Source organism: Felis catus, chromosome A3 (genome assembly GCF_018350175.1).
Source record: "Felis catus isolate Fca126 chromosome A3, F.catus_Fca126_mat1.0, whole genome shotgun sequence".
NCBI classification, from domain to species: Eukaryota; Metazoa; Chordata; class Mammalia; order Carnivora; family Felidae; genus Felis; species Felis catus.
The window spans coordinates 62,317,122-62,344,206 of record NC_058370.1 but is presented as its reverse complement, the minus strand read 5'-3'; the positions used below and the strand labels follow the sequence as shown (position 1 = coordinate 62,344,206).

General features: G+C 47.8%; 1 protein-coding gene and 1 long non-coding RNA gene across 11 annotated transcripts in view; one reads left to right on the top strand and one right to left on the bottom strand.

Moving 5' to 3' along the window:
- Positions 1-27,085, bottom strand: part of FAM178B (family with sequence similarity 178 member B) — a 115,702-nt gene that overhangs the window by 70,450 nt on the left and 18,167 nt on the right. For 8 of the 10 annotated variants that reach the window (XM_023251624.2, XM_006930055.4, XM_006930056.4 and 5 more), the window contains exons 2-7: positions 20,506-20,575; positions 19,865-20,304; positions 18,297-18,358; positions 16,337-16,444; positions 10,672-10,824; positions 3,619-3,724 (exon numbers count right to left, since the gene is read on the bottom strand). In XM_023251624.2, the coding sequence (XP_023107392.1) occupies positions 3,619-3,724; positions 10,672-10,824; positions 16,337-16,444; positions 18,297-18,358; positions 19,865-20,304; positions 20,506-20,575 (939 nt within the window). Of the gene's footprint in view, positions 1-3,618; positions 3,725-10,671; positions 10,825-16,336; positions 16,445-18,296; positions 18,359-19,864; positions 20,305-20,505; positions 20,576-25,617; positions 25,636-27,085 lie in introns of those variants that run through there. The other 2 variants (XM_045054107.1, XM_045054108.1) reach the window with 2 other exon arrangements.
- LOC109498142 lies at positions 3,673-6,159 on the top strand. The gene is made up of 3 exons (XR_002154774.3): positions 3,673-4,027; positions 4,202-4,305; positions 4,663-6,159. It is a non-coding gene; the product is annotated as an uncharacterized LOC109498142 (long non-coding RNA).

Sequence of the window (27,085 nt, the reverse complement as noted above, 5' to 3'; positions counted from 1 at the left end):
TTTGACATTTTACAGATGAGAAAAATCAAGCTCAGAGGGGTCTAGCAACTTCCCCAGGGTCACACAGCTAGTAAGTAGCAAAGCCAGAATTCAATCCCAGGCCAATGTGACTTGAAATCTCCTACTCTGTCCACCTCCCTGTATGAGAGTATCGGTCCTTCTGGCCCTTACTCCCTGTGGTCACGGCCATGCCCCCTCCAGGGCAGGGGCCAGTGTAGAGGAGAGAGAGAGCTCAAAAGCACTCAGTACACTCAGCTGGACAATGACAAGACGGCTACTCTCCATGATCCTCGTGTCATTTCCGGGTCACTGCCTTAACTTACAGTCATCTTGGACCACTGGCTCTGGGAGGGGCTTGGTACGGAATACAGATCCTCGAATAACCGAGTGGGGAGTGCAGGTCACCCCCTGACTCGAACTCACTGGGATCCTTACTTGAATGCTCCTTGAGTCTGAGGATCATAATCTGGGGATATGGAATCTGGAGAGAACATGACATGGAGAAAAGCAGGGGACAGCACCTTTCCCACCAGGGCCATCCTGGCCACAGATGGGGCCAGGCCTTAGGGGTGGGGCAGTGCCTTGGTGGTCCTGTTCCTGCCCATGGTCGGCCCTGCTGCATATTATACCATCCTTCCGAGAGTGCGGAGAAGAGCCTGCTGTGGTGGACGTGCTGGGCACGTTCCCTCTTCAGGCCTAAAGCTCTCATCCCCAGGGGCTGGGGGCTGGGGTTGTTGAGAGTCCTGAGCTGAGTTCCTCTCTGGGCATTGAACTTGCAGGGTGGGAGTGCCTCAAAAAGTCACACCCCCTCTCCAAGTGTAGCCTTAGTCTGATAACTGGTCAATACCAGTCCAAAGGCCTGGACCTCTTGCCTCAACTGGGACAACTTTAAAGGGTCACCCCACTTTCAAAGCCCCCGAAGAACTGACTGTGGGCTCTGAAATTTTCTCTGCCTGGCTGCTCTCCCTCAGAGGTGTGGCTCTTGGGAGGGCTCCCCAAAGAAGCTCAGGGGAACCCCGTCTCAGAGTCGTCTTCCCAGGGATCTGACCTACACTACCAGAACTCTGCCTCCCTCTTCCTCTCATAGCTTCTTGTAACTTTGTCATAGTTATCATTTCCCAACAAGAATATGCATTCATTGACAGCATATGCCACCTGCTTGACCAGCTTAGTAATTCATGAACACTAAGGTCAAAGCCCATTCACCCAGCTCCACTGCACACTCCACTGGGAGGAGGGAGGGTGGCAAGCGGCAGGACCTAGTCTCCACGGGAACTCAGTATGTCCTTCCCAAAGAAAACAGTTGAATGAGCAAGGTTGGAGAAATCTGCCTAGCTCACCCATCCCCTAGGTCTCAGATCAACCCCAGGTATACACAGGGCCCCAGCAGCCCTGTGACCCTACTCACCTAGCTGCTTTTGATTGGACTTGGGGGGTGGGGGGGAGTTGTCACTTAACCCTTATTGGGCCAATAAGACTCTCCTTCCTGGGAATTGACTTGGCCATGGAGCCTGGGGAATAGAGAGAAACTAAGGCCTGTCCTAGGATCCTAAGCCTTCCCCATCCTGATTCTAGCTTTTCTTGAGGCCCCACCCCTGGATCCCATGAACCACCCCTGCACCTTAGGAGAATCCCACTAGCAGCTCCAGGGAGCCCCCATGGATTTCTGCCTTCTTGCAACCATACTCCCCACTAACAATGTGAAGTTCTGAAGTATGCTGAGCACCAACCATAGCCACATTCTGAGAATTTACTTGGGACACCATTTCCAAGATCCTCCTATCCCTATACTCTGTAGCAGGTACTCGAGCCATGCCTGGGAATGAATGAATATATAAATGCTACTTGTTACTAGAAGAAAATACGTTCCAAGTGGAAAGAAAACCAAAACCTCCAAAGTGAAATATCAGAGTCCATCATGATAAGGCCCATAGTGTGGCCACATGAGTGGCCACATGGTCACTGTGCTTGGCAGACGTCAGCTGCCCTGCTCCTCCTTCCCTCTCCGGAGACAAAGATGTTGGGCAGAGTCTCCCCCAGAAGGCTCCCAGGGCCAAGTGCACCCCTTTCATTTATCTGCCTTAAAGCCGTTGGGAGAGGGAGAGCTTTTGTTTCTCCTCCTGAAGATGGAGAACAAGAACCTCTGAGCTAACATCATCCCTTCCGGATGACGTCCAGGCCTTGGGCAGAGTTGTGCTGTGACCATAAGGACAAGGCAGGTCACAGGAATTCCTCATTTAATCTTCACATGGGACAGTTGGTCCCAGTTTACAGAGTAAGAAACTGAGGCATAGAGCTGACACTAAATAACCCGCCCAAGGTCACAGGGGAGTAGTGGCAGAGTTGGAACTCACAGCTAGTGCCTGTCTGGCCTCAGGGCTGGGTCCTCTGTTCTATGGCCCCCTGCTGAGGTGACCAGGTGGGAGAAGAGATAGGGCAGGGCTCGCCCACTGCTCGCAGGCTGACTGATAGGGAAGGCACCCCATGCCGTGTCAGGGTCACACAAGGACCCTCTGTGGGCGACGTCTCAGATGGGTTCTTTGTGTCTCCCAATGCCTGATTGTGCATTCTGTCATATACTGTGCAAGGAGCAAAGAGAAACTGCACTGACAGGAGGCAGAGAATAATGGCCGCACTGTTCCCTGTTATTGGCCCTCCAGTCCCCACTGGGCCTGGGGGAGGGGCAAGGGCATCAGCCACACACTGGGGCCCCAGGAGCTGAGGGTGTCTTTTTCCTCTGGGGCAGGGAGGGAGGTGGAAAGGATCCCAGAGGGAAGAGGAGAGAGCAGGAGGGCCTTTTCTGGAAGGCAGCCAGTCTGCCCAGGCAGAGGAGTTCCTAGAACAATCCACCCAGCATGGTGGCTCTAATTTACAGCTGGGGTCCAGGCCCCAACTGGCAGGAACGGGACCAGCTGGAACTTGTGACCTGCCCATCCCCAGACAGGGATGGTCCTGGGTGGGTGCCAAGGCCGGCACCCTCATGCCTTGCATTCAGATGACAGCAGCTGGTTCCAGGGCTATCCCTGCTGGGTTCTGTCTTTCTCAGGGCAAAGGTTTCAAGCCCAGGGCAGAACGCATGTACCCCCAAGGCAAAATGTTCCAGTAGCAAGAAGGGAAGAAAGGAGAAGACAGAGCAGCTGCTCTAGACTTCTCCAGAAACCCTAAACTCCACAGAGAGAGCCAAATGTTCAAACACTGGGGCACACCTAGCTGTAAATTCATGATGGCCCTCACACCTCCACAGGCACTGCAAGGCTACTTGTGGGACCAGGGCCGGGACCTGTGACTTGGGAATACAGAGGAGCCTGGACACAATGGAAGCACCTGCAGGGTAGCAAGTAGTCAGGGAGAGGCCTTCTGGTGGCTCAGGCAACAACACCCAGTGAGGCCCACACTCTAGGGGGAATGGAGTGAGACCATGAGCTGGTCCCTGAACTCTGTGATGACTGTCATCATAGCTCTCCTCCCTCTTTTTGGCAGACTGGGACAGACCAAGCAGCACCCAAGGCCAGAAGAGGGAAGTGTCCACTCCCCCCCCCCCCCCCCCCCCATGCAGCCCTGACTGGGCTGTTTGGCCAGCATACTCCCGCCACCTAGTGGCAGGTCTGTGCTCCTCACCTGGAAAAGCCACTGGAGCAGGGGCACAGGGCAGTCGGGGGTGTGTAGGTAGAGGTTGCTCAGGAGGCCACTGCGCAGGAAGGAGAGCTGCTGGGCCAGTGGGCAGCTGCGGAGACAGAGGAGTGAAGTTAGGGGAGCACGCAGCCAGCCTGGCAGCCTCCCTCAACATGCCTGTCTCACGAAAGCTGCGGGGGATTTCCATATTTCAGCTTTACCAGATGCCAGAATCACATCAGTAACTGCTATGGACAAAAACGCTTGGAGCCCTTGATGCCAGGAGCTGTCAGAAGGAAAAACAACCCACACCATCACCAGAATCATTTGCTCTCCATGAACATCTCTCAGTGTTTTAAACATATGAATGGATGGTACATTTTGTCCTTTCCATTTGATGGAGGGGAAAACTGAGGTATTTACCAAGGTTGCAAAGAGGCTCTGTGTCGAGATGAGGAGTCACCTCTTAGCCAAGGGCCTGGGCTGCAATGGGCAGACAGAATTACCCTCGGGGCCCACGTGGGACCAGCGTCTGAGATCCAGTTACACAGAGCGTTTCTGACCTGTCTTGTGTTTTTCCGAAACAAAGGACACCTGAGAAGATGGGAAAATAACAGAAAGAGGCCCAAGATGGAGACATTCTGGGAAGGAAATAACAAACAAGGGTGTCACAAAAGATTCTCCAGGAACCATGTGAGTGAGGAGCAAAGTCAAGGTGGGGGGGGGGGGATGGCACTCAGGCATACGGGACCCTGTGGGGCTACAGGAAGCTCTCAAAAATCAAACTCCCAGCATGGAGAGGAGCCTAGCTTTGAATACTCTGTGGCCCTGGTAGACCATCCAGACAAACAGGATCCCGGGTCCCTATAAAACGACTTGAACTATTTCACGTGGCCGTAGGGCCTCTGGTGGATGGTGCTTTCAGAGTCACTTCGGAGGGGCTGGCTGGGTTTCACCACCCTTCCTGGGTACCCCCAGGGAGGCTGGGTTTGGGGTAGGGTTCTCTGACCCTCTGCATTTTATGAATGCTCCTTTGCTCTCTTGTTCTAGGTGATGTCTCAAAGGCGATGAATATGGATTCCAGGAAATGAAAAAGTAACTTCATGTCTGTTCTCCTTTTTAATGGCCAGATCCATGCAAAGAACATTTCAGATAACTCTATTTCAGTCAATTTCAGATGACTCTAGATAGAAATTTCATCGGTAAGCCCAACCTTCTTCTCCTTTTTAAAAAGGACATATTTTAATCTGCCAGGAACAGAATGCTCCAAAAGAAAGATTCTTGTCTGAGCCAAGTTGCTGTCTCTTTGAGTATGTCCAGGCAATTTACAAATTGTATATATTTTTTTCCAAAATATTTAAGTTCAGGGGAGAAAGTGGCTTTGTTCCTATGTCTGTGAAGCTGACCACTCTAAAATAGACCTTTATTTGTACATACAAACACGTGTGCACCCCAGGGCTGCTGGCACACTCCGCTCTAATTCACGTGCTCGGTCACACAGACACTTTCATGGGCTGACCCCGCAATGCACGCATGGTTCAAGCTCAGCACCCTGAACACAGACAATAACCAAGTGAACAATGCCTGGAAGACCTCACAGATTGACACGTCCTGGCCAGGAGCCATGTGGCAAGGAGGCTGGTACTCCGGAACTCTAAGGAGACTCTGGCTCTGGCATTCTGCTCAGGGGGCACCCCACCAGTTTCTCAGTAGGGGAATTGATTGTACAAGCCCCTGTTGGCTCAGATCATCACATTTCCAACTGCTGCTCTGAGGGAGAGATACCCTCTGGTTACAATGTCTCCTTTTTCAGCTCTGCCAGCCTCCCAGCAGCCCAGTATCTGCCAGAGAAAAGATCAGGCTGCCTTTGAGTTCGCTGTTGCCCAGTTAGGTTTAGCCTATAAGACAAGGAGCAAGAGATAGGCAGAAAGGGCATGATCCAGCTGTGCCTTGAAAGGAATGGCTTTCAAGGAATTCTGTGCTTAGAGCTATGTGAGAGGCAAGGAATCTCCTGTGTAAGCTGGATCACAAGCCTAGTGTGTGCACGCTCGGTGAGGGCAGTACTGCTTCACCTCGGTGAAACCATAAGCCCTCTCCCTTCAATGGCAGGGATAAGGCTGATTGTGCAGACAGTGCCCCGGATCTGTGATCTGCGGCAGGAGGGGGAGCCTGGAGGAAAAGGGTGGGGAAACTAGGTATATGTGCCCAAAGCTCATGCAGGTTACAGAATCAATTTTAAATTTATGAAAATACCCACTTCATGTCCGCAAGCCAAGAACGCTGACCCTGGGTCCAACTGGGTGCCTTTGCCTGCTACAAAGCCAATCCTAAATTGGAAGTTATCCTGAGACTGTCAGAGGACCTGGGAGTGAGAAGGGGAGGGACAGAACCTCCTGGGCAGCACATGCCAAGCAGGCCTGGCTGGGCGAGAAGCCCCGGCTGTCAAGTCTGAGGATCCCTGTGACAGGTTCCCACCTGGGATAAGAAGTAGCCACAGCCAGAATACTGTCCAGCCACCTGTGGCAAGGCACAGGAACAGAAGGAAGTAAGGGGGGGTGGGGAGGAGTTTGGTGGTGGTGGAAATTGAGGGGAGGGGATTAGCCGAAAAGGGGAGTCACACAAAACAAAGGACCAGCTTGGGTCAGCACGCTGGGCTCCTGGGCAGAGTTGTGACCTTCTACTTGGACTGTGTGTTCCCGATAACGCCTGAGTACACATTCCTCTAGCCTCTATATCTTCATCCGTTTTTTGGGCAGCAGTCCCAGAGGGCAAAGGATCTAAATGCGCTGGGAATCCCAAGTGATGGCAGAGGGATAAGTACCAAGTGTAGTTATTTACACAGCATCAGTTTCTGTGTCTTTGCCAAGTTCCTCAAATGCAAGTTTAAGTCAAATGCCTCAGGAGAACAGAAAGGAATAATGGGCAGAGCCTTCATCCTTGCTCTTCCTCTTTTTCTTTCTTTCCTTTGTTTAAAGATGAGTGAGCACCCTCCAAAGGCAGAAGTCCAGGGATCCCAGCAACCACCCAGCCGGCTGCTTCCCCTGGCTCTTTACTTTTGGGGGCAGCCGAAGCCAGTGAGGCAGCTCAGCCCCATCCATACTCCGTAACTGCTGGATTTATTTCACCCAGGCTACAACCCTGGCATGCCGGTGAGACAGGGAAACCAAAGGGACCCCATGAGGAAGAAAGGTGTTTTTCTCCTTTGCTTCTTATCCGGTTTCTATCCTTGCTAGGACCTACACCCCCACCTCACTTTACACAGGCCTTGTAATGCAAATAGCTTACGGCCTCCCCTTAAGGGACCAGGAGTTAATGATTCTCTAGAACAAATAACACCTAAGGAAGGACCAGGTGAGAACTGAGGAAGCTATCATATGCGTATTTCAGACCTCCGGAGCTAGACATCTGGAAACCAAGGCCCTTTGGCTCCAAGGAATAACACCTGGGCCCTCATCTTTGTTCTAACTGGTTCCTGGATGTTTGAGAGGACACACACATCAGACCACTGTCCTCAGTAAAAACCCCAGACCCCGAACAAAGACGAGACTCCTGCTCTTTTCCTTTTCCGGTCTTCCAGATGCTCCGACTCTCTCTCTCTCTCTCTCTCTCTCTCTCTCTCTCTCTCTCTCTCTCTCTCTTCAATAAACTCTACTTTCACCTTCTGCTGGCTCATGTTTGATTTCCACCCTGCGGGAAGCCAAGGACCGTCTTGGCTGGTTCTGCGACCCACCCCTTCCTCCACCACCCCAGGTCCTTGGACCAAGCTTGCTGGCATCACCAGGAAGTGGAAGAGGTCCTGGCAAAACAAGAGGCCTCAGGGAGATCCACTGTACAAGCCCATTTACATCTACTGGGCTCAGACCCGGCCTCCTCCTCCTGCCTGCAGAAGTGTTCACGGAAGAAGGGCTCCCTGAGTATACACTGTGAACACCTCACAGGAACAATGGCAGACACACTCTGAGGACACTTCTGACACTCCTGCACACTCTGTGTGGGCCCAGGTAAGGCCACGAACAATTCAGCAGGCAATCTCCACCCTTCCCATGGAGTTTGCCCTGGCCTCTGAGCTGCACGTGGGCATAGGTCCCAATGCTTCTCCCCTTGGGGGGTGATCAGATTTCTTTTTGAACTGCTGTCAAGGGAGGGAAAGGTTCGGCCCCTGGTACCAACTTCTGCCATAAAGGCATGTGACTTTGGTTCCAAGGAACTGACCTCCGAGGTCATACACCCAGCTGGGTGATGACGAGACAGAATCGTCCAGGCCAGCTCCAATCCTGGGGCTGTGGGCTCCAGGAGATGGGCTCTTGTGCATAAACCTGTGTAGATGCAGCCCGGGAGAAAGGCCTGGAGCCCACACACTGAGGCTGCCCGCACTTGCCTGGCAATCTGTGCCAAGATTCCCCACTTCATACAGTGGGGAGGAAGATGATGTCCCTCTCCACAGAAGGATAAGGAGACGTGGATCTATTTTAAGAAGTGGCTTTTAAAAGTCGCATTCACTTTTTACCCTAAAACCTCTCCTGTTAAAAACAAAACATGTTCATTTAGAAAGTTCATAAAATGCAGAAGAATATAAGGAAAATAAAAGTTACCTGTAATCTCACAAAGTGCTAGCTTTTTGTATGGCAAAAAAATCGAACCATATTGTCTCTTGAGAGATCAAGTAACCTTTTATTCTTCCTCCATTTTTGTGTTTCTGGCTGAGCACAGTGGGGGTAATTATTGAACCACTATTTCCCTCTCTTGTGTCTGGGCTTGAAGTCCTTGGCACAAGTAGGAAATAAAAGATGGCCCCAAGGCTAAATGGTGACCTTCAGGAAGTGGCCCTTACCCACTGCGTAGCAGGGGCCACCTGACCTGACCATGTGTAAGGCGGAGGGCATTCCTCCAGAAAGGCCCTCGGCTCCAGTGGCTGGCAAAGCCATCTCAACTGAGCTTCATTAGCATACTTGGGGGAGGAGGGTCTGAATTCCTCACTCCAGGGAGGCTGGCCGGCCACCTGGCCCCATTTGGCAGGGCTGCCGGGCTCCCGGGCTCCCGTGTCACTGCTGCATGGGCCATCTCGTCTGTCAAAACACTTCCTGCTGGCAGTCCAGTCTGGGACAGGAAACATGCTGTCCATACAGACCACAGCCGGCTGAGGCAGCTCTGTGAGACGCCTTCCTCTCTCCTCCCCTCTCTCCTGTTCTTTCCCCGCCATTCTCCCATTCTCCGCCCCTCCCCTTTCTCCTGTGCCACTACTCTTCTTCTTTTCCCACAACCCCTTGTTGTTTCTTGTTTTCCCCTTTTCATCATCCCCTTTATTAGACACCTTTTCACCACGGCAATGTCAGCCTTTACCAACAGGCAGACAGACACTCAGGCCCAGTCGCCTCATGGCACATCCGGGGCCACATTTCCCACAGTTATTTGTGTATAAAGATGTTTTCTACCACACTGCTTACAGAAAGGTTGGAAGTAACATATATGTTGAGAAAAATGAGGAAAACGGTTAAATATGTTGGGGCATCAATGCCATACAATATTATTTCACCATTCACATTATGACTAATTGAGACATTTGGCCTTGTTTGAATACCATATAATACACATTTTGAAGACAACTGAGGAAATCTGAACACTGACTAATATTAACGGTATGAAGAATATGTATTTTTTAGGTGTAATAATGGCATTTAAGTTATATCTAAAGGTAGTCCTAAAAAAAAAAAAAAAAAGGTAGAGTCTTATCTTTTGACACAAACTGAAATACTTACAGATTAAAGTATATGTGCCTGGAATTTGCTTAAAAATAACCCTGAGGAGATGGCGCACCTGGCTGGCTCGGTTGTTAAACATGCAACTCTTGATTCGGGTCACAATCCCAGAGTCTTAGGATGAAACCCTGCATTGGGCTCTACGTTGAACGTGGAGCCTGCCTGGGATTCTCTTTTTCCCTCTCCCTCTCCTCCTCCCCTGCTCACTCATGCTTTCATGCTCTCTCTCTCTAAAAAAATCCTGAGGGGACAACGTTAGTGGGCACTGGTTGAGATGGAACAAGATTGGCTTTGAGTTGACTGTTGGAAGTTGAGTGATGAGTATATGGAGAATTATTATACTGTTCTCTCTACATAAAGTATGTAAAGCTTGAAACTTCCTGAGATAGAAAGTTTTAAAGGAAAGACATCAAAATGCTGTTACCTTTATATTATGAAATTAGATGGGTTTAGAATTAATGAAATAGACATAGGAGCCCTAAATAGCTGGAAAAGACAACAAAACTCCTGCTTTCAAGAAATCACGGGGATAGCTCAAGTTCTGTGCTCCCTGCTGGCTGGTGTGGGTTCTGTGGACTCCTCTCCATCCCCTTGGCCACCAAGGCCCAGCAGGGCACTGGCCTCATGAGCACGAGTGGACAGCCACTGCACTGAGTCCTACGGGCTTTCTCTCTTATTCTTAGATATATGGATTCACAACTGCAAGTGTTGAGTGTTACTGTGGTAAAGTTTCAAAATTCCCTTAAAAAGCAACACAGGCAGTGGCTATGTGAGAGTGAACGTAAATTTCCTTCCACAGAGGAGAGCAACGGGGCAGCTGTCCAATGTTAACACAGTGTGCACTTATGGCCGGGGACAAACTTTTCACCGTTAGCATTGCACACTGACTGAAGGGTGGTGTCTCCAATGAGCAGATGGAAATGACGATGACGTGCTCTGGAAAACTGCTGGATGGCCCAGAAAGTGGCTCCAGTGTTGATGGAGACAACCCCAAAGGCAGGTATGGTGAGTCTGACTAAAGTTGTTCCATGAAACTGGGGTGTGGGAGAGGAAAAAGCAATATGAATAGGGAAATATACAACTTACCTAGTATTTGCTATAATATAGTCCTTTTCAAAGTATGTGTATCTAAATCAGTAAATTAAATGTTATAAGTAGACATGTGTGACCGTTTCATCTATATCTCTGAAAACAGACGTATCCCAATCGGCTAAAACACGGTTTTGAATTTCCTCATTTGGGGCAGTCCTAAACACTGGGCTCCATGAGGGAGAAGGCCTGGCCATGCCATGCCGACATTTACCTGAGGAAGAGCCCTTCCAGGTGGCTACGTGGCTTCAGGTGTGAACAGTCCAGGATGCAATACAGGGGATGACGCCTGGGTAGAAACACGGTTTCACCGGGATGTACTGGTGGGATGACCTGTAGTGACATGGAGAACCTCTCCACCAGCATCCTGCCAAAGCAAGGAGCCAGAGAGCCAAGGGTCAGGAGGCACACCTGGTCTGCAGCACAGAGGGAGGCTGGGAAGGCCTGCAGGTGCCCCTACCCTGCAGCCAGGGCCTGGTGGAGACAAGACTGGGGCGGGGGGGAGACAGCGCCACCTGCTGATAAAGAAGGAGCCTATGAGATGCAGACCAATGAACTCTGCCATCCCACTCTCTGTCATGCACCCCAATCCCTTGCTTGGGACATTAGTCCTGGTCCCAAACCCAGCCCCACCCATTGGCTTTGTTCAGCTCAAACTTTCACTGAGTGCCACGATGTGTAGGTGCCAGGTGCTGAAGGATGAGTCAGTCGTGGGCTGCCACTGCACACCTAACAGAAAGGTAAACAAAATCACCACAATAGCCTTCAGCAAGTGGGCCAGCCACAGAGCTGCCTGCACGGTGCTGCCAGGGGCAGAGGAGAGAAGCTCTGGGTGCAGCCAGGGTCAGGGAGGGCATCTGCACAGTGAAGGAACCTGGACTCTTCTTCTGGGGCACCAGTCCTCAGGCTCTTGTGATCAGGAGGACTCCCCAGGGAGGTCTGCTAAAATGCAGAGTCCTAGGCCCTGCCCTGCCTTGTGAGTCTGATTAGTAGATCAGAGCTGGGTCCCAGGGACAGAGAAGGAACAGAAAGAAGAGGGGACACATTCTAACTCTATAGGGAGAGGGAAAAATTGTCAAGATTTAATGACCCATTTAAGAGGGAATAGTGGGTGAAAACAGCAGGTTTCAGATAGGAAGTGTGTACGTGTGTGTGCATAGGTATACACGCAGACATATGCACACACACATTCTTAGACACATTCAACAACCCACATGCATCTGATACACCCAAGTATGAGCTGGAGTCATCCCTAGGGAACAGGATTGGGGGGAGGGATAAGAGGAGACATTTCCTGTTTACTTCATACAACTGTGTTCTGCTTGATTTTTGTAGAGATGTAACAGATACACAACACACATTTAACAACAATAATAGCAGCCAAATCAAACAAGCTACAAGCACTGCATCCCCTCCTCTTACTGGAGGATGGCCTGAGCCCTGACAGTGAACTTGGAGGGGGGACAGCACTTGGGGCTCCCGTCAGGGTCTGGGACACGAGCAGCTGGCACTGGAAGTGGAGCAGTGTAGCTGGCAGCCCACCGCTCCCCAGATGAAATCTGTCTCACTTTCTGGCCAAGTGACCCAAGAAAAGGTGCTGACGCACGTCATAGGCTCATCCTGAGGATGAAGTGACACAACGCGTGGAAATGACATGAAAATACCAGGGAGATTCTGTCCTGTAGCCTTTTGCAAGCAGCCTCTGCAAACCATCACACAAATGGTAAAATGATCTTCTGTTTTGTTAATTTCTTTGCCATTATGAGTATTTACAGCTTAGGTTGTTTTTGTATTTAAAAAAAAAGTACAAATTATTAAAAGCCTTTAGGAATTAGGCTCATCTGTAAAAGGGTCTTAGCCCTATCCCCCAAACGATCATACAAAGGGACTTTTGTGATATTAAATATAATGTATGTGCATTAAGAGTTCTGAGATGAGTCTTCCATGTCTAATTGGAGATTTCCTGTGCAGCCCCAAAGAAAGGATAAAGGATGATGTTGTAGTTTAAATATTCCCCCCTCCCCTGCCCCAGCACACATAAGGTCTTTTAACTTTAAGAAATAGAGAATGTAGGATGGCATCTATTCAAGATGCAAGCCAATCCTTAGAGCATGAGGGGATGTTCTGGCTCTGGAAGCTTGTGGGGGTCTCTTCTACAACGGGCATCTGTGGCAGTCATGTGACTCCTGGTCACAGACAACTGTTCTAACAGATGGTGGCTGGCCCCCAGCCCCAGCCTCACCCCTTCCAGACCCACATCTCTCCTTGGCCCCATTCACGGACAGAAGAGGCTGCTGGCTTTGTGTATCCGTGAGTAATTTTCTTTGAAGCAGAATGTTGAACTGTCCCATCAAAAATGATCCCACATCAAAACAACCACCTCAAAGTAGCTGTTGTCAAAAAGGCTTTCTCAAAGTACTACTTGAAAATGTCATGTGCCCAGAAAATCATCAGCGATTTCAAAGCCTGGAACACCTGGCTTAAGCCAGTTCCCCAGATAACTCCCTTCTGTGGGGAATTTCAAAACATCCAAGCCACGACTTCCAGAATCCTTCACTAGAAAGGTGAAGAGCAAGAATAGTTAATTCTTGCTATAGAGATTTTTAAAGAGGTTCAAAACGTTTCATTCCAAGGCTATCTATCCATTGAGTAGGACATCTGCGAACAAATTCATGAGTCCCAACTTAGACAATTGTGTTTATCACTCATGTTGCCACCAAGGCACTCTTGTCCAAAGAGGCCTTAGCCCAAACCCAGTGGCTCCATTCAGTCTCCACACTCCACCACATCTGCCCTTTTGGGTTCACCATGTGACTTGCATGACATCCTTTCTCTGGGTCTCTAGGCAGCATGTGAGTAGCTCTCTAACTATCTGGGATGGCTGTTCAAATCTGAACACTCACAGATTTTCACAGTGGAAAGTAAAAGGCAGGGGTCCTCCCAATCAAGGCCGTGGGTCAGCAAACTACAATCTGTGGCCAACTCCTGCCCATTTCTGTAAACAAGGTTTTATTGCAACACAGGCATGTTTATTCATTTATGCATTGTCTATGGGAGCTTCCCTGTTACAACAGCAGAGTTGAGTGGTTGCAACAGAGAGTGCATGGCCCTCAAAGCCTAAAATATTTACTATTTATGAACACAGAATTTGCTGATCCCTGCTCTAGCCCAGAGATGACTATCAGAAAAACTTGAGAAAAAAAAAAGCACACAGCCAGACAAGGTACTGCTCATAACCATGTCTGGGCAACAAAAGCAATGTAAACCATTTGGAGATCCTAAAATGGAGGCCCCAAAGGAGTCTGTATGTTATCACTCAACATTCCCTTAGTAAGTGGAGGCAGAATGCGAACTTTGAGTATGCATGAAAACTTGACCTATCATTGCTTAGACCAATGCTTACTAACATAACTCAGGCTGACAGAAAAAGCAAAGCCTGAACAGGCAGATGCTCCAGGGCATGGTGACCAACTGCCTGCAGCCACATGGTCACATGAGGTGACCTCATCCCCTGCAGACTCCACCCCAGCCCCTCCTGGAAACTGGGTTCCTGAGGAAAGGAGGGAGGGAGGAAGGCTGGGGGGGGGGAGGAAGAAATGAGAGAGGGAGAGATGCAAGGGGGGGGGAAGGAAGAAAGCAAGAAAGGAAGAAAGGAGGGAGGGAGGGAGGGATGGAAGGAAGGAGGAACCAAGTAAAAGAAAGACATACAGAAAGATCTTTTCTGACTTCACTTCCCCCTTCAGCTACTGTGCATTTTTCTCTTCCCACCTCTCCTCTTGTTCTCCTGTGGGACTATTCCAGTTAGATTCGTCCCCAGCAACCCACCAGAGCTGCTTTTGTCAAGGTCACCATGACCTCTACATTGTGCCCTTGGGCCCCTGTTCTTCTCTGTATACACTCGCTCCCCAGGTGATCTCATCCAATTTGTGGCTTTAAACATCACCTACACATGGTGCCTCCCAAGCTTGCCTCTCCAGATGAGGGTATTCAAGCTGTCTCCCTGGTCTCACCTCTGGGATCCCCCAAACGAACTCCTGATCCCACAACTGCCCCACCCCAGCCTTCGTCACTTAGTCTTCCCCAAGTTAGACAACTCCAAACTTCCAGTTGGTCAGGCCCAACCCTAGGGGTCCCTTTCAGCTCCCCTCTTTCTCCCATACCCTCCCCATCCAGTTCACCAATAAATCCTCTCAGTTCCACCCTAAGAATATATCCAGAATTTGCCTACTCCTTACCCCCCCCCCCCCTCACTCCCAGCCACCCTCACTTCTCAAGATTACTGCCATGGCTCATTTGCCTGTCTTTCTTCTTCTGCCCTTGCCACACCCCACCCCCATGCTCCCCAGTCTATTCTTGACACAGAGGCAGAGGATCCTGCTTGGAGCAGTGGCGGCCGGCTCACACAGGGGAAAAGCTCAGATGTCAAGCCCACCCTTATTCTCCCTGACCTCCTCTCCCCTGCCCTCCCCTCCAAGGCTGCAGGTAAGTTCCCCCTGCAGGGCCCCCAGAGCTGCTTCTTCGCCTCTCCTTCTTAGGGCTCTGCCAGAAGCCAGCCAGCTGCTCACCGAGGCCTTCCCTGACCCTCAAGCACAACCTCAGGCCTTCCACACTCCTTATACCACCTCTCTCTCCTTTCTCCTGAGCACTCATCACCTATCTTCACTCAGGAGGGCAGAGATTTCTGTCTGGTTTTGTTTTTCCTGAATCCCAAGGGTCTGTAGAAGAGCCTGGCACAAAGTTGGCATTAATAGATGCTTTCTGGCTGGCTGGCTGGCTGGACAGGTGGATAGACGGGTGGCTAACAGGGTACTCTGAAGATGGATTCAACTGTGGTCCCTCAGCATCTCTGAGACACACTGGTTCAGGTAACACCAGCCCACCCCCAGCCAATGGCCCAGTTAAATCATGGCCAGGAGACCCCCGCCCACATGACAGCACTGACAAAAGCCATCTTCTTTTCTCCAGACAGGGGAAGATGAAAAATGTCATATGGCCATATTCTCCCCTTGAAAGACAGTTTCCTCTTAGACTGTAGTTTTGTGCAGTTATTTTCCCAAGAGATCTGGTTCTATAAATCTGAGCAGACAACCGGGGCAGAGCAGGCTGTGTTTTTATAACTCCATGTCCTCAAAGGCCCCCACTGGACGCTGACACACAGTAGGTAATCAAATATTTCTGTAACCAATGAATGAATATAGAGGTTTTTTGGGGTTTTTTAAAATGTAGGTTTCAGAGGGGCGCCTGGGTGGCGCAGTCGGTTAAGCATCCGACTTCAGCCAGGTCACGATCTCGCAGTCCGTGAGTTGGAGCCCCGCGTCAGGCTCTGGGCTGATGGCTCAGAGCCTGGAGCCTGTTTCCGATTCTGTGTCTCCCTCTCTCTCTGCCCCTCCCCCGTTCATGTTCTGTCTCTCTCTGTCCCAAAAATAAATAAACGTTGAAAAAAAAAATTTTAAAAAATGTAGGTTTAAGAAAAGGAGGCAGGGGCGCCTGGGTGGCGCAGTCGGTTGAGCGTCCGACTTCAGCCAGGTCACGATCTCGCGGTCCGGGAGTTCGAGCCCCGCGTCAGGCTCTGGGCTGATGGCTCAGAGCCTGGAGCCTGTTTCCGATTCTGTGTCTCCCTCTCTCTCTGCCCCTCCCCCGTTCATGCTCTGTCTCTCTCTGTCCCAAAAATAAAATAAACGTTGAAAAAAAAAAATTAAAAAAAAAAAAAGAAAAGGAGGCAGCTTGATAACTCATAAATGTACACAAATTGCTGGTAAACTGTCTAAAACCGAGAGCCAGTTGACAATCCTCTGCCTTGAGAGGTGGATGCAGGGACTGCCCCCGCCCCCCCCAGAGTGGATGGGCCCTTGCCCCTTCCTGTGCCCACTACCCCCCACCTGTGCTCAGGTGTGAGAGGCGCCTCATCTTCAGCCAGATCCAGGGAGTAGAGGTCAGGACAATCATGCAGAAGCAGCTTCTCTCGCTCCTGCTCCAGGGCCTGTTCCCTGCAGAGAGATGAGAGCTGACAACAGAGGTAAGCGCTGTCCCCAGTCATCCAACCCTGATACTGGGTTAGGCCTAGGAATGGGGGCCACGGCCCTGAACTCCTGCATAAAGGCCTTCAATGTTAGATTTGGACGGGGCAGGGGAGAGGCATCACGTTGCATCCATTGCGCTCTCTCTGAATAAGCAGATAAGAGCAGACAGGCCTCAAGGAAAGTTTTCACCACACAGCTTCAAACATGCCTTTGTTTGTGTGCCTTGTTTTGGATTTGCCCACTTTTTAACACATCGAGGCTCCTTCTCCTCCTCCTGGGGTCAGGCCACACTGACCTGGAGAGGTCCCAGGTTCATGGCTCCCAGAGCCCCTGACACATGGCCTGCCTCTCCAGCCCCAGGGGCAGTTCTCCAGGTCCTGCTCATTCCCTTCCTCTCCCTACCCTGTGGCCTCTAGCCCCAGAGGTCTGTTCCCACCACAGGCTGCATGCCTACCATTATCTTGCTAGATACCTGACTCCCCCACTTCCCTCCTGCCCTAACCACACTAAACTCCCAAGCAGGTACAAGTGCATCCTTCGGCCTTCTGGATCCTTGCTTCCACAACAACCAGGGAGCCTCCCCAGCCCTTGTCCTCCCCCTCCAGGTGCTCGCCCTGGCTTTCCCCAAAGGTCCTCAGTTCCTAAAGATTTCATCTCCAGCCCAGGCTGCTGTCTGGAGTTCAGATCCTCCTAGCCAGCCACAACTGGATGATTTGCAGCTGAATGTGCCCAGGATCCTCTGAAGCCACACGTCTGGGTCTGAATTCCCTTCCACACAGGTCCCAGAGCCCCAGCCACCCAGGTCAGCAGATTCATCACAGCCCTACCACCTTCCTCCCAAGACCCCACCCAATCACTGTTCACCCTCCTTCCTCTCTCACCCTTCCCATCCATTCTCCATAATGTAGCCTGAGCGATCTCTGAAACACAGCAGGAATCACATCACTATCTCCTTAAAATTCTCCCAACTCAACCTTGGGTTCATTAGCTTCTCATGACCCAGCCCTGGTTCACATCTTGGCTGTACCTCCTGCCATGTGGACCACCAACCCCTACTCTGCAGTGCTGAGAATTCCAGTTCTAGTCAGCCACCAGAATTGTCTGCCGTACCCATATTCACATGTGTGGTCACCCATGCTGCCCCCCAAATCTTCTTATCCTCCAAAGTTCAGAGATAAGGATACCTGTGGGGAGCCTCTTCTGACCCCCAGGTTAAATCAGGTGTCAGTATTCCAGGCCCCTCCACAGCAACTTTCTAGCATGGGAGATAGTGGAATCATTCAGTTAGATCTCCCTGTACAATCACTTCCACCTATCTGGCACCTGGCACAGGACCTAGCTGAGTGAGAACATCCCAGTGCCAGGTGCCTCGATGAGCTTTACTTGCCTGCATCACCATCGTGGCAATAGTTAGGCTATACATCTCCGTCAAAGCTGCCTGCCTTTTCCCCTTCTCGCCCATGGAACACTTGAGTGGGAGCTGAGAGGCTGCCACACGGGCATGAATTGGGCAGAAGAGAGCAAGGGATTCTCCTTGCATCCTACCCACAGTAACCCTGAACAAGGGCTCTGGATGTGGCAGAGGTTTGGGGCTCTCTGCCTTCAAGATGCCCCCCTGCAACTCGGCTGCTGTACCACGTGCTCACTATTGATCAGAGCACACAGGACGCTCCAGGAGACACGCCGTGTAGGAGTGCAGCAGGCTGCTTGATCCTGAGGCGAGTTTGCTGGGAGTCTTAGAGGACAACCACCCCCCCCCCCAAATTGCTGCCAACCCTATAGAATGAACATCCCAAGATGGACCCTCTTCCACGCTTACCGCTTCTCCTGTAGTAAGTAATCTAAGCTATTGGCATAGCTCTCCGAGGCTCCAGAGGTGAACTAGAGAAACAGGAGGTGAGAATGGGAGACAGACAGAAAGACAGACAGATAGAAGGGGAAAAAGAATAAAAGTTAATCTAAATTAAGCCCTTTATTTATTTTATTTTTCTGAATAGGCAACCCATTCAAATGATTAAAAAATCAAGAGGTATAAAGGCATATAGTAAGATGTCTTGCCTCACCTGCATCCCCAGCCAGCCAGGTCCCTCCCCACAGGTGACCACAGGTGTTTGCTCCTTGGTGTGCTTTCAGAGACATTTTATCCACAGACAAGCAAACACTAGTACATTATAGACTCCCTTCTGCCACCACCCGTAACACAAATGGCAAACTATGAACCCTATTTTATACTTTGCTCTGTTCAATGAGTAGGATGTCTTTCATTTTTTAAATTATTTAAATTCAAGTTAACATACAGTGTAGCACTGGTGTCACAAGTAGAACCCAGTGATTCATCACTTACGTATAACACCCAGTGCTCATCCCACCAACTGCCTTCCTTAATGCCCATCACCCATTTGGCCCATCCCTCCATCCACCTCCCCTCCAGCAACCCTCAGTTTGTTCTCTGTATTTAAGAGTCTCTTGTGGTTTGCCTAATTAATAGTATGTCTTGAGGGCATTCCATATCAATACTAAAGAGATAAGTTAAAAAAAAAAAAAACATTTCGGGGCCCCTGGTGGCTCAGTCGGTTGAGCATCCGACTTAGGCTCAGGTCATGATCTCACGGTCTGTGAGTTTGAGCCCTCCATTGGGCTCTGTGCCGACAGCTCAGAGCCTGGAGCCTGTTTCGGATTCTGTGCCTCCCTCTCTCTCTGACCCTCCCCCGTTCATGCTCTGTCTCTCTCTGTCTCAAAAAAAATAAATGAACGTTAAAAAAAAATAAATAAATAAAACACCACAAACCTTTCTAATGTAGGACTAGAACATAATATATTAATTCCCTAGTGGTGGGCATTTAGATTACTGACAATCTTGGGCTATTACAATAATTAAGTCCTATTCTCAGAATAAACTTCCTGGATCCGTGTCCCCACAGTCTACCTATAAACAGCTATATATTCTCACCTAGCTTAAAGCTCATCACTAAAGTTTCCATTTAGGCATGTCAATCCACTGACTAGAGTTAGCCCAAGTCTTTGTGCCTGGCCTAGCCTAGACCCAGGCACCGAGGTCCCTCTTTTGCCCAGGTGGATAACCCCAACCTTAGCCTCAAAAGCCTTGAAGGCTCCCACACAGAAGTGGGATCCAATTTGGCACCGCCCCAAGCCATCTGTTAGCAGGGACTAGTAGCAGATATAAGGGGAGAGATGCATCCTAGCCACAAGGGTTCATAGATGGGGAGAGGTTGGGGGTATGCAGTTGAGGAGGGATGGTTAGGGGCAGGTGGCCGACAAAGGGCAGTTGGGATATGGCCAAGGGAGAATGGCCAAAAAGGGGGTGGTCTGGAGGTGACTGAGGAGAGGTGGCAAGGAGAGGAGGCCAAGGGGTGGCTATTGGCTTACCAAGGTGTGGGTGTCCACCACTGGAGCTGTAGACTTCTGGCTTGGGCCTGCCATGTTCCCGAACAGCTCCTCCAGTGAGGTCAGGCTCCCCTGGGGGTCCAAGTCCTGGGGCTCCTGGCCTAACTCCTCAGGCAGCTGGGGAGCCCATGTCCTCAGGCCCTGAGGGCCCCCTGGGCCTAGCCACCTCTGTGCTGGGGCCCCCCTGCTGGCCTGTGGTACTCTCAGGTTCAGGAACTCTATGGGTGGTGGGCTCCAATCAGTGGGGAACATGTCCCCGGCTGCATGCACTTTGCGCTTCTTTGACAATTTGGGAGTTGGAGCTGAGGTGGGACTGCAGCGCCGCCGGGTGGGGTGGAGGAGCCCCTGGTGCAGAGCATGGTCGAAGCAGCTGCTCTTCAGGTTAGGCAACAGGGTGGGTGCCACAGCGGCTGCCTGGACCCCTGTGGAGGGGACAGAGTATTATGGTATTCCACCACCTGCCCACCACCATCCCAGCCACCGTGCCATGCTGGGTGAGGAGAGGGGACAACTCAAGATTGCTGTGGGCAGGATGCAAGGGGAACACCTCAACCGTGGGTTGTCCACTTCCTTGTGGCCCTAAGCCTCAGAATGGCTCTACCTGTACAGGTAAGAGTGCCTACCTTCTCTCTGAGGAAGGGCTAGCAGGGTCTTCCGGGTCCTGGCCATCTGCAAACTGCTGGACGTTCTGTCCTAGAAAGAACGGCTTGTCAGGTGAGGTGAGCCTCCAGAAGAAAGCTAAATGTTCTGAAGTCCTAGATTCCCTAGAGAGGAGGGCAGGGCCCACTGGTGCCCAGGAGGGAAATCCCCCTCCAGTTCTACCCCAAGGACCAAGCTTGTGCACCATGAAGATCAAGTTGCTGAGGTGAAAGGGGCTCCATGTGACCTCTCATTTCAAGGATGTGATAGGCAAGTGTAAGGACATCAACATTTTTTTAAAACCTGCATAAAATCAAAACTAGCATAAGTCCACAGGAAAGTTGTGTACTGAGAAGACACTCTGCACGTCTTGCTTGTTTGGTGTCACCCCCATAAAGGTTGTTTGCTCCCAAGGGACAGAGCAGGGCTATTTAGTCCCCGCCATTTTCCCAGAACCAGCACAGACCTGGCACACAGTAGGGCTTGGTGCGTTTCTGTTGAATGAATGCGTTAAAGATACCCAGAGGTGGTACAACAAGCCCCCTCCAGTGTTAGGAGCTGCCCGTCCTCAGCTAAGATGGGCCATGCCTCACACACACAGACACCTCTCATCATATCAGATTCAGGATCAGATCAACTGAAATGCAGATGAAAGGCGAATATCTGAATGAGCTAACGACCAAACGAAACAACCATTTACAAAAAACACAAACACTAACTCAACCAGGATTCAAACTCAACAACAGTGGAAGACACTCAAATCAATATGACTCTGAAGTATTCTTCAATGACAATGAAATCATAAAAAATTAAAAATTCATAATAACAAATGTTGACAAGGCTATGAAGAAATATATTGCTGTTAATACTGTAAAATGATTTATTCTTTTTAGAGAGCAATTGATCAACATAAAAATAACTGCAAGATGCGCCTGGGTGGCTCAGTTGGTTAAGCGTCTGATTCTTGATTTCGGCTCAGGTCATGATCTCACCATTCATGAGATGGAGCTCCGCATGGGGCTCTGTGCTGACAGCGGAGAGCCTGCTTAGACTCTCTCTCTCCCTCTCTCCCTTTGTCCCTTCCCCACTCTCTCTCTCTCTCTCTCAAAATTAATAAACATTAAAAAAAAATAACTACAAAAATGTTCACACCTGGGAGAAGGGAACCCCAGAAACTTGTTCCTCCACGAAAGCAATAATTAAGTGGACAAAATCTGTCAGAACCAATACTTACAGAACTCTGGAATCTAGTAAGAAACTGATAACCAGGGAATGAAGGCTTAATAAAGAAAGAAGCTGCTAAATTTCAGTAAAATTATGTTTGGGCTTTTGAACTTACCCGCCTATCATCCCCCACCCCCAGCTAAGAGGCAGTTGTGGAGGCTGGGTTCCCGGTGTGGCTTGCTGGTGCCACGGGGGCAAGATAAGCTTTATTCTCAAAGAATTGTGGTGGTGTGTTTTAGCCTGTCCCCTGGCGGCTCCCGGCTCCCCCGGGGGATCAACTCATCAACTCTGGGTCTTACCTTTGTTTTATCCCACTTGGAACTTTCTCAGGGCTGGAGTGGCCTCCAGGGCAGTACTTGTTGAAAGTATTTAAAAACAAGGGGACCACCACAACCACCTGGGGCAAGGGATAACAGGTAGGGCAAGCAGCAGACAGTCTGCAAAGTCTGAAAAGGAAGAGGCTGAGGAAGGAGATACATGTTTGGAGTAAAAGTTTTAAAAAGCTCCCACGTAAACCCGAGAGTCCAGAAGGCCACATGATTGCCCAGGGTTAACGTGTGCTTAGGAAAGACCTGAGAAGACCATAAGTTTTTACCGCTGGCTGATCATTAGCCTCCACATAAGCAGAAAGTGAAGGCTTAGGCAGAGTTGCATAAGGTCTGCCTAAGCTTTGAAGGAGTACTCCAACACAGAACCAATCTCTAAAGACCAGAAGAGTTTTATTGTGGTGGTGGCGGCAGCAGCATTTAAGGGACTTTCTAACAACTTACCAGTTAACCACCAAATTAAAGGAACTGGGACTTTAGTGACTACACACAACAAAATAATAATGTCTTTACAGAAATAGCTTAGAAAAATCACTAAACATACAACTACAACTCACAGCAACCAGCAACAGCAAATTCAGGTGGGGGGTAATCCTATTTACATAGTTACTGCATTATAATAGTCAAAGTGGATAATTTTCAACAAAAATTACAAGGAATACAAAGAAATAACAAAGTATGGCCCATTCAAAGACAGAAAAAAGAAAGGAAAGAAACTGTCCCTAAGAAAGCCCAGGCACTGGACTTATTAGACAAAAACTTTAAATCAACTGCCAAATATGCTCTAAGAACTGAAGGAAACGATGACAAAGAACTAAAGAAACCAGGGGAGAATAAGGTCTCACCAAATAGAGAATATGAATAAAGATAAAGAAATTATAAAAAGGAAGTAGACAGATGTTCCGGAGTCGAAAACTATAAAAATTGAAATGAAAAACTAAGTAGAAGGCTTCAACACCAGATGTGAGCTAGCAGAAGAATCAGTGAACTTTTATTTGGGTTAATTGAGATGATCAGTTCTGAGGAACAAAATGAAAAAAAGAATAAGATGAACAGGGCCTCAGAGACCAGTGGGACACCATTAATTATATCAATAGATGCATAATAGGAGTCCAAGGAGTAGAGACAGAGATGGCAGGGGTGGGGTGGGGTGGGGTAGAGGGGGACAGAAAGAATATTGCACTTCCAAGAAGCTCAACAAATTCCAAGTAGGATAAATTCAAAGAGATCTACACCTAGATACGTCATAATGAAACTTTTAAACACCAGGGAGAGAATCTAAAAAGCAGGAAGAGACAATGCTTCATCACCTACAAGGGAGTCTCAATAAGATTAACAGGTGATTTCTTATCAAAAACCATGGAGATCAGCAGACAGTGAGATGAAATATCCAAAGTAAAGACAGAAAAGACTATGGACCAAGAATGCTGTCTCCCACAAAACTATCCTTCAAAAAAGGAGAAATGAAGATATTCCCAGATAAACAAAAACTGAGAAAATTTCTTTCTAACAAATTTGTTCTATCAGAAATACTAAAGTATATCCATCGGGGTAAGGTGAAAGGAAGGATATTAGAGAGTAACTTGAATCCACATGAAAAAAAAAGAACAGTGATAAAGATAAGAACATGGGTATACATAAAAGACAGTATAAATGTAGTTTTTATGTGTAACTCTTTTTCTCCTATCTTATTTAAAATACAACTGCATAAAGCAATAATTACAAGTCTGTCTTTATGGGAAAACAATGTCTAAAGATATAATTTACATGACAATAACAGCACAAAGGAAGGGGTGGGAATAGAGCTATATAGTTGTAAAGTTTTGTATCTTATTGAAATTAAGTTGGTATTAATCTGAACTAGACTGTGAACTATGTGATATTTATAGGTAAGTAAAAATGCAAGTATTACTGTATTTTTGGTTTGTAATTCTTCTCCTTTCCGTATTGATTTAAAAGACAAATGCATAAAACCACAATTACACATCTATGTTAATCAACACACAATGGTTCAAAGATGTAAATTGTTACAATAAAAACATAAAGGGGAGGGATGGAATTGTATAGGAGCAGAGTTTTTGTATATATTGAAGCTAAATTGGTAATTTTTTTAAAGTTTATTTATTTATTTTGAGAGAGAGAGAGAGACAGTAAGTGGGGAAGGGACAGAGAGAAGGAGAGACAGAATCCCAGCAGGCGCTGTGCTGTCAGCACAGAGCCTGATGTAAGGCTCGAACTCACAAACTGTGAGATCATGACCTGAGCCAAGATCAAGAGTTGGACGCTTAACCGACTAGGCCACCCAGGCGCTCCTGAAGCTAAACTGGTATTAATTCAAACTAGTTTGTTACAAATTTAAGATATAAATTATACTTTCCAAGGTAGCCACTAATAAAATAATTGGAAACAGAAATGAGCAAAGAGCCAAAATGGTACACTACGAAACAGCCAATTAAACATAAAAGAAGGCAGTAATGGAGGAACTGAGGAACAAAAAAGATGTAAGGTACACAGGAAACAAAATAGCATAATGGCAGAAATCCTTTCATATCAATAACTAGCTTAATTGTAAATGGAGTGAGCTCTCAAATCAAAAGGCAGATATTACCAAAATAAATTAAAAAAACATCCAACTATATGCTATCTGCTAAAGACTCACTAGAACCACATAGGTTGAAGGTGAAAGGAAGAGATACCCCATGCAAATAGAGACCCAAAGACAGCTGAAGTAGCTATACATTAGTATTTGTCTGGTATTAACCAGACAAAATAGACTTTAAGTCAAAAATTACTGAGACAAAGAAAGCTTTTATATATTGATGTAAGGGTCATTCATCAAGAAGACATAACAATAAGGGGTGCCTGGGCAGCTCAGTCAGTTAAGCATCCATGACTCAGGTCATGATCTCACAGTTTGGGAGTTTGAGCCCCATGTCGGGCTTGCTGCTGTCAGTGCAGAGCTGACTTTGGATCTTCTGTCCCCCACCTCTCTCTGCCCACCTGACTCTCATGTGCTCTCTCAAAAATAAATAAACATTAAAAAGAAAAGACATAACAATTATAAACATACATGCAACTAAAAACAGAGCTCCAAAATATGGAAGCAAATTGGCAAAGCTGAAGGGAGAAATAGTTACAAAATGATAGCTGAAGGATTCAATATCCTCTTTTCAATAATGTAACTAGATAGAAGATCAAAAGAAAATATAGGACCTGAACAACACCATGAACCAAGTGGAAATAACAGACATCTACAGAACTCTTCACTCTGCGATAGCAGAATACACATTCTTTGCAAGTACACATGGAATTTTCTTCAGCATTGATCATGTTAGGCCACAAAACAAGTCTCAATAAATTTAAAAAGACTGAAATCCTATAAAGCATCTTTCCTGATCACAATAGAAACTAGACGTAAAAAACAAAAGTGGGAATTTCACAAATACGTAGAAATAAAACAACACTTAAATAACCAATGGATCCAAGAAGAAATCATATGAGAAATTAAAAACTACTTAGAGGTAAGTGAAAACAAACACAACATACCAAAATGTATGGGATGCAGTGAAAGCAGTGCTCCCAGGAAAATGTATAGCTGTAAACACCTGCATTAAAAAAGAAAATTGTTAAGGGACGCCTGGGTGGCTCAGTTGGTTGAGCACCCGACTTTGGCTCAGGTCATGATCTCACAGTTCATGAGTTGAAGCCCTAGGTTGGGGTCTGTGCTGACAGTTCAGAGCTCAGAACCTAGAACCTGCTTTGGATTCTGTGTCTCCCTCTCTCTCTGGCTCTTACCCACTCATGCTCTGTCTTTTTCTCTCTCAAAAATAAATAAACGTTATTTAAAAAAAAGAAGTTGTTAAATCGGCAACCTAACTTTATACTGTAAGGAACTAGAAAAAGAAAAGCAAACTAAACTCAAGGCTTGCAGAAGGCAGGAAACAATGAAGATTGGAGGGGAAGCAAAAGTAGAGAACAGAAAAAAAAACAACAATAGAGATAATCAACAAAGCCAAAAGCTGGTTCTTTGGAAAGACCAACAAAATTGACAAACCAAACCAGACTGACCAAAAAAAAAAAAAAAAAAAAAAAGAGAGAAAAACTCATATTACTAAAATCAGAAATGAAAGACATTACTATCAACCTCAGAAATAAAAAATGATTAAAAGGGAGAATACTATGAACAATTGCACAAATTAGGTACCTAGGTGAAATGGACAAATAATATACTTAGGAATAAATTTAGGAAAATTTAAACTCTAAAAATGACAGAACATTGTTGAAAAAAATTAAAGAAGACGTACCTTAATAGAAAGACATCTTGCATTTGTGGACTGGAAGGCTTAATATCATTTAAGATGGTAAACTCCTTGAAGTGGTCTACAGAATCAATGCATCCCTATCAAAATCCCAAAGGCCTTTTGGGGCAGAAATGGAAAAAGCAATTCTAAAATGCATATAAAAACACATGGGACCTTGAAGAAATTTTGAAAAAGAAAAACAAAGTTGGAAGACTCAAATTTTCTGATTTCTAAACTTACTACAAAGGGTGGTGGGAGAGACAGGCAAACCATAAAAGAGACTCTTAACTGTAGAGAACAAACTGAGGGTTGCTGGGGAGGAGGTGGGTCGGGGTTGGGCTGCATGGGTGATTGGTACTATGGAGGGCACTTGCTGGGATGAGCAGTGGGTGTTGTACGTAAGTGATGAATCACTAAATTCTACTCCTGAAACTAATATTACACTATATGTTAACTAACTGGAATTTAAATAAAAACTTGAAATAAACAAAAAACCTCAAAAGGCACAGTAATCAAAACAGTGTGGTACCAGCAAAAGGGTAGACATATATATCAATGGACTAGAACTGAGACTCCAGAAATAAATATATACATCTATGATCAATTGATTTTCAACAAAGATGCAAGATCTTTTAAAGATTTTAGACTCTCTTCAACAAATGGTGCTAAAACAACTGGACATCCATATGCAAAGGAATGACACCAGACCCTTG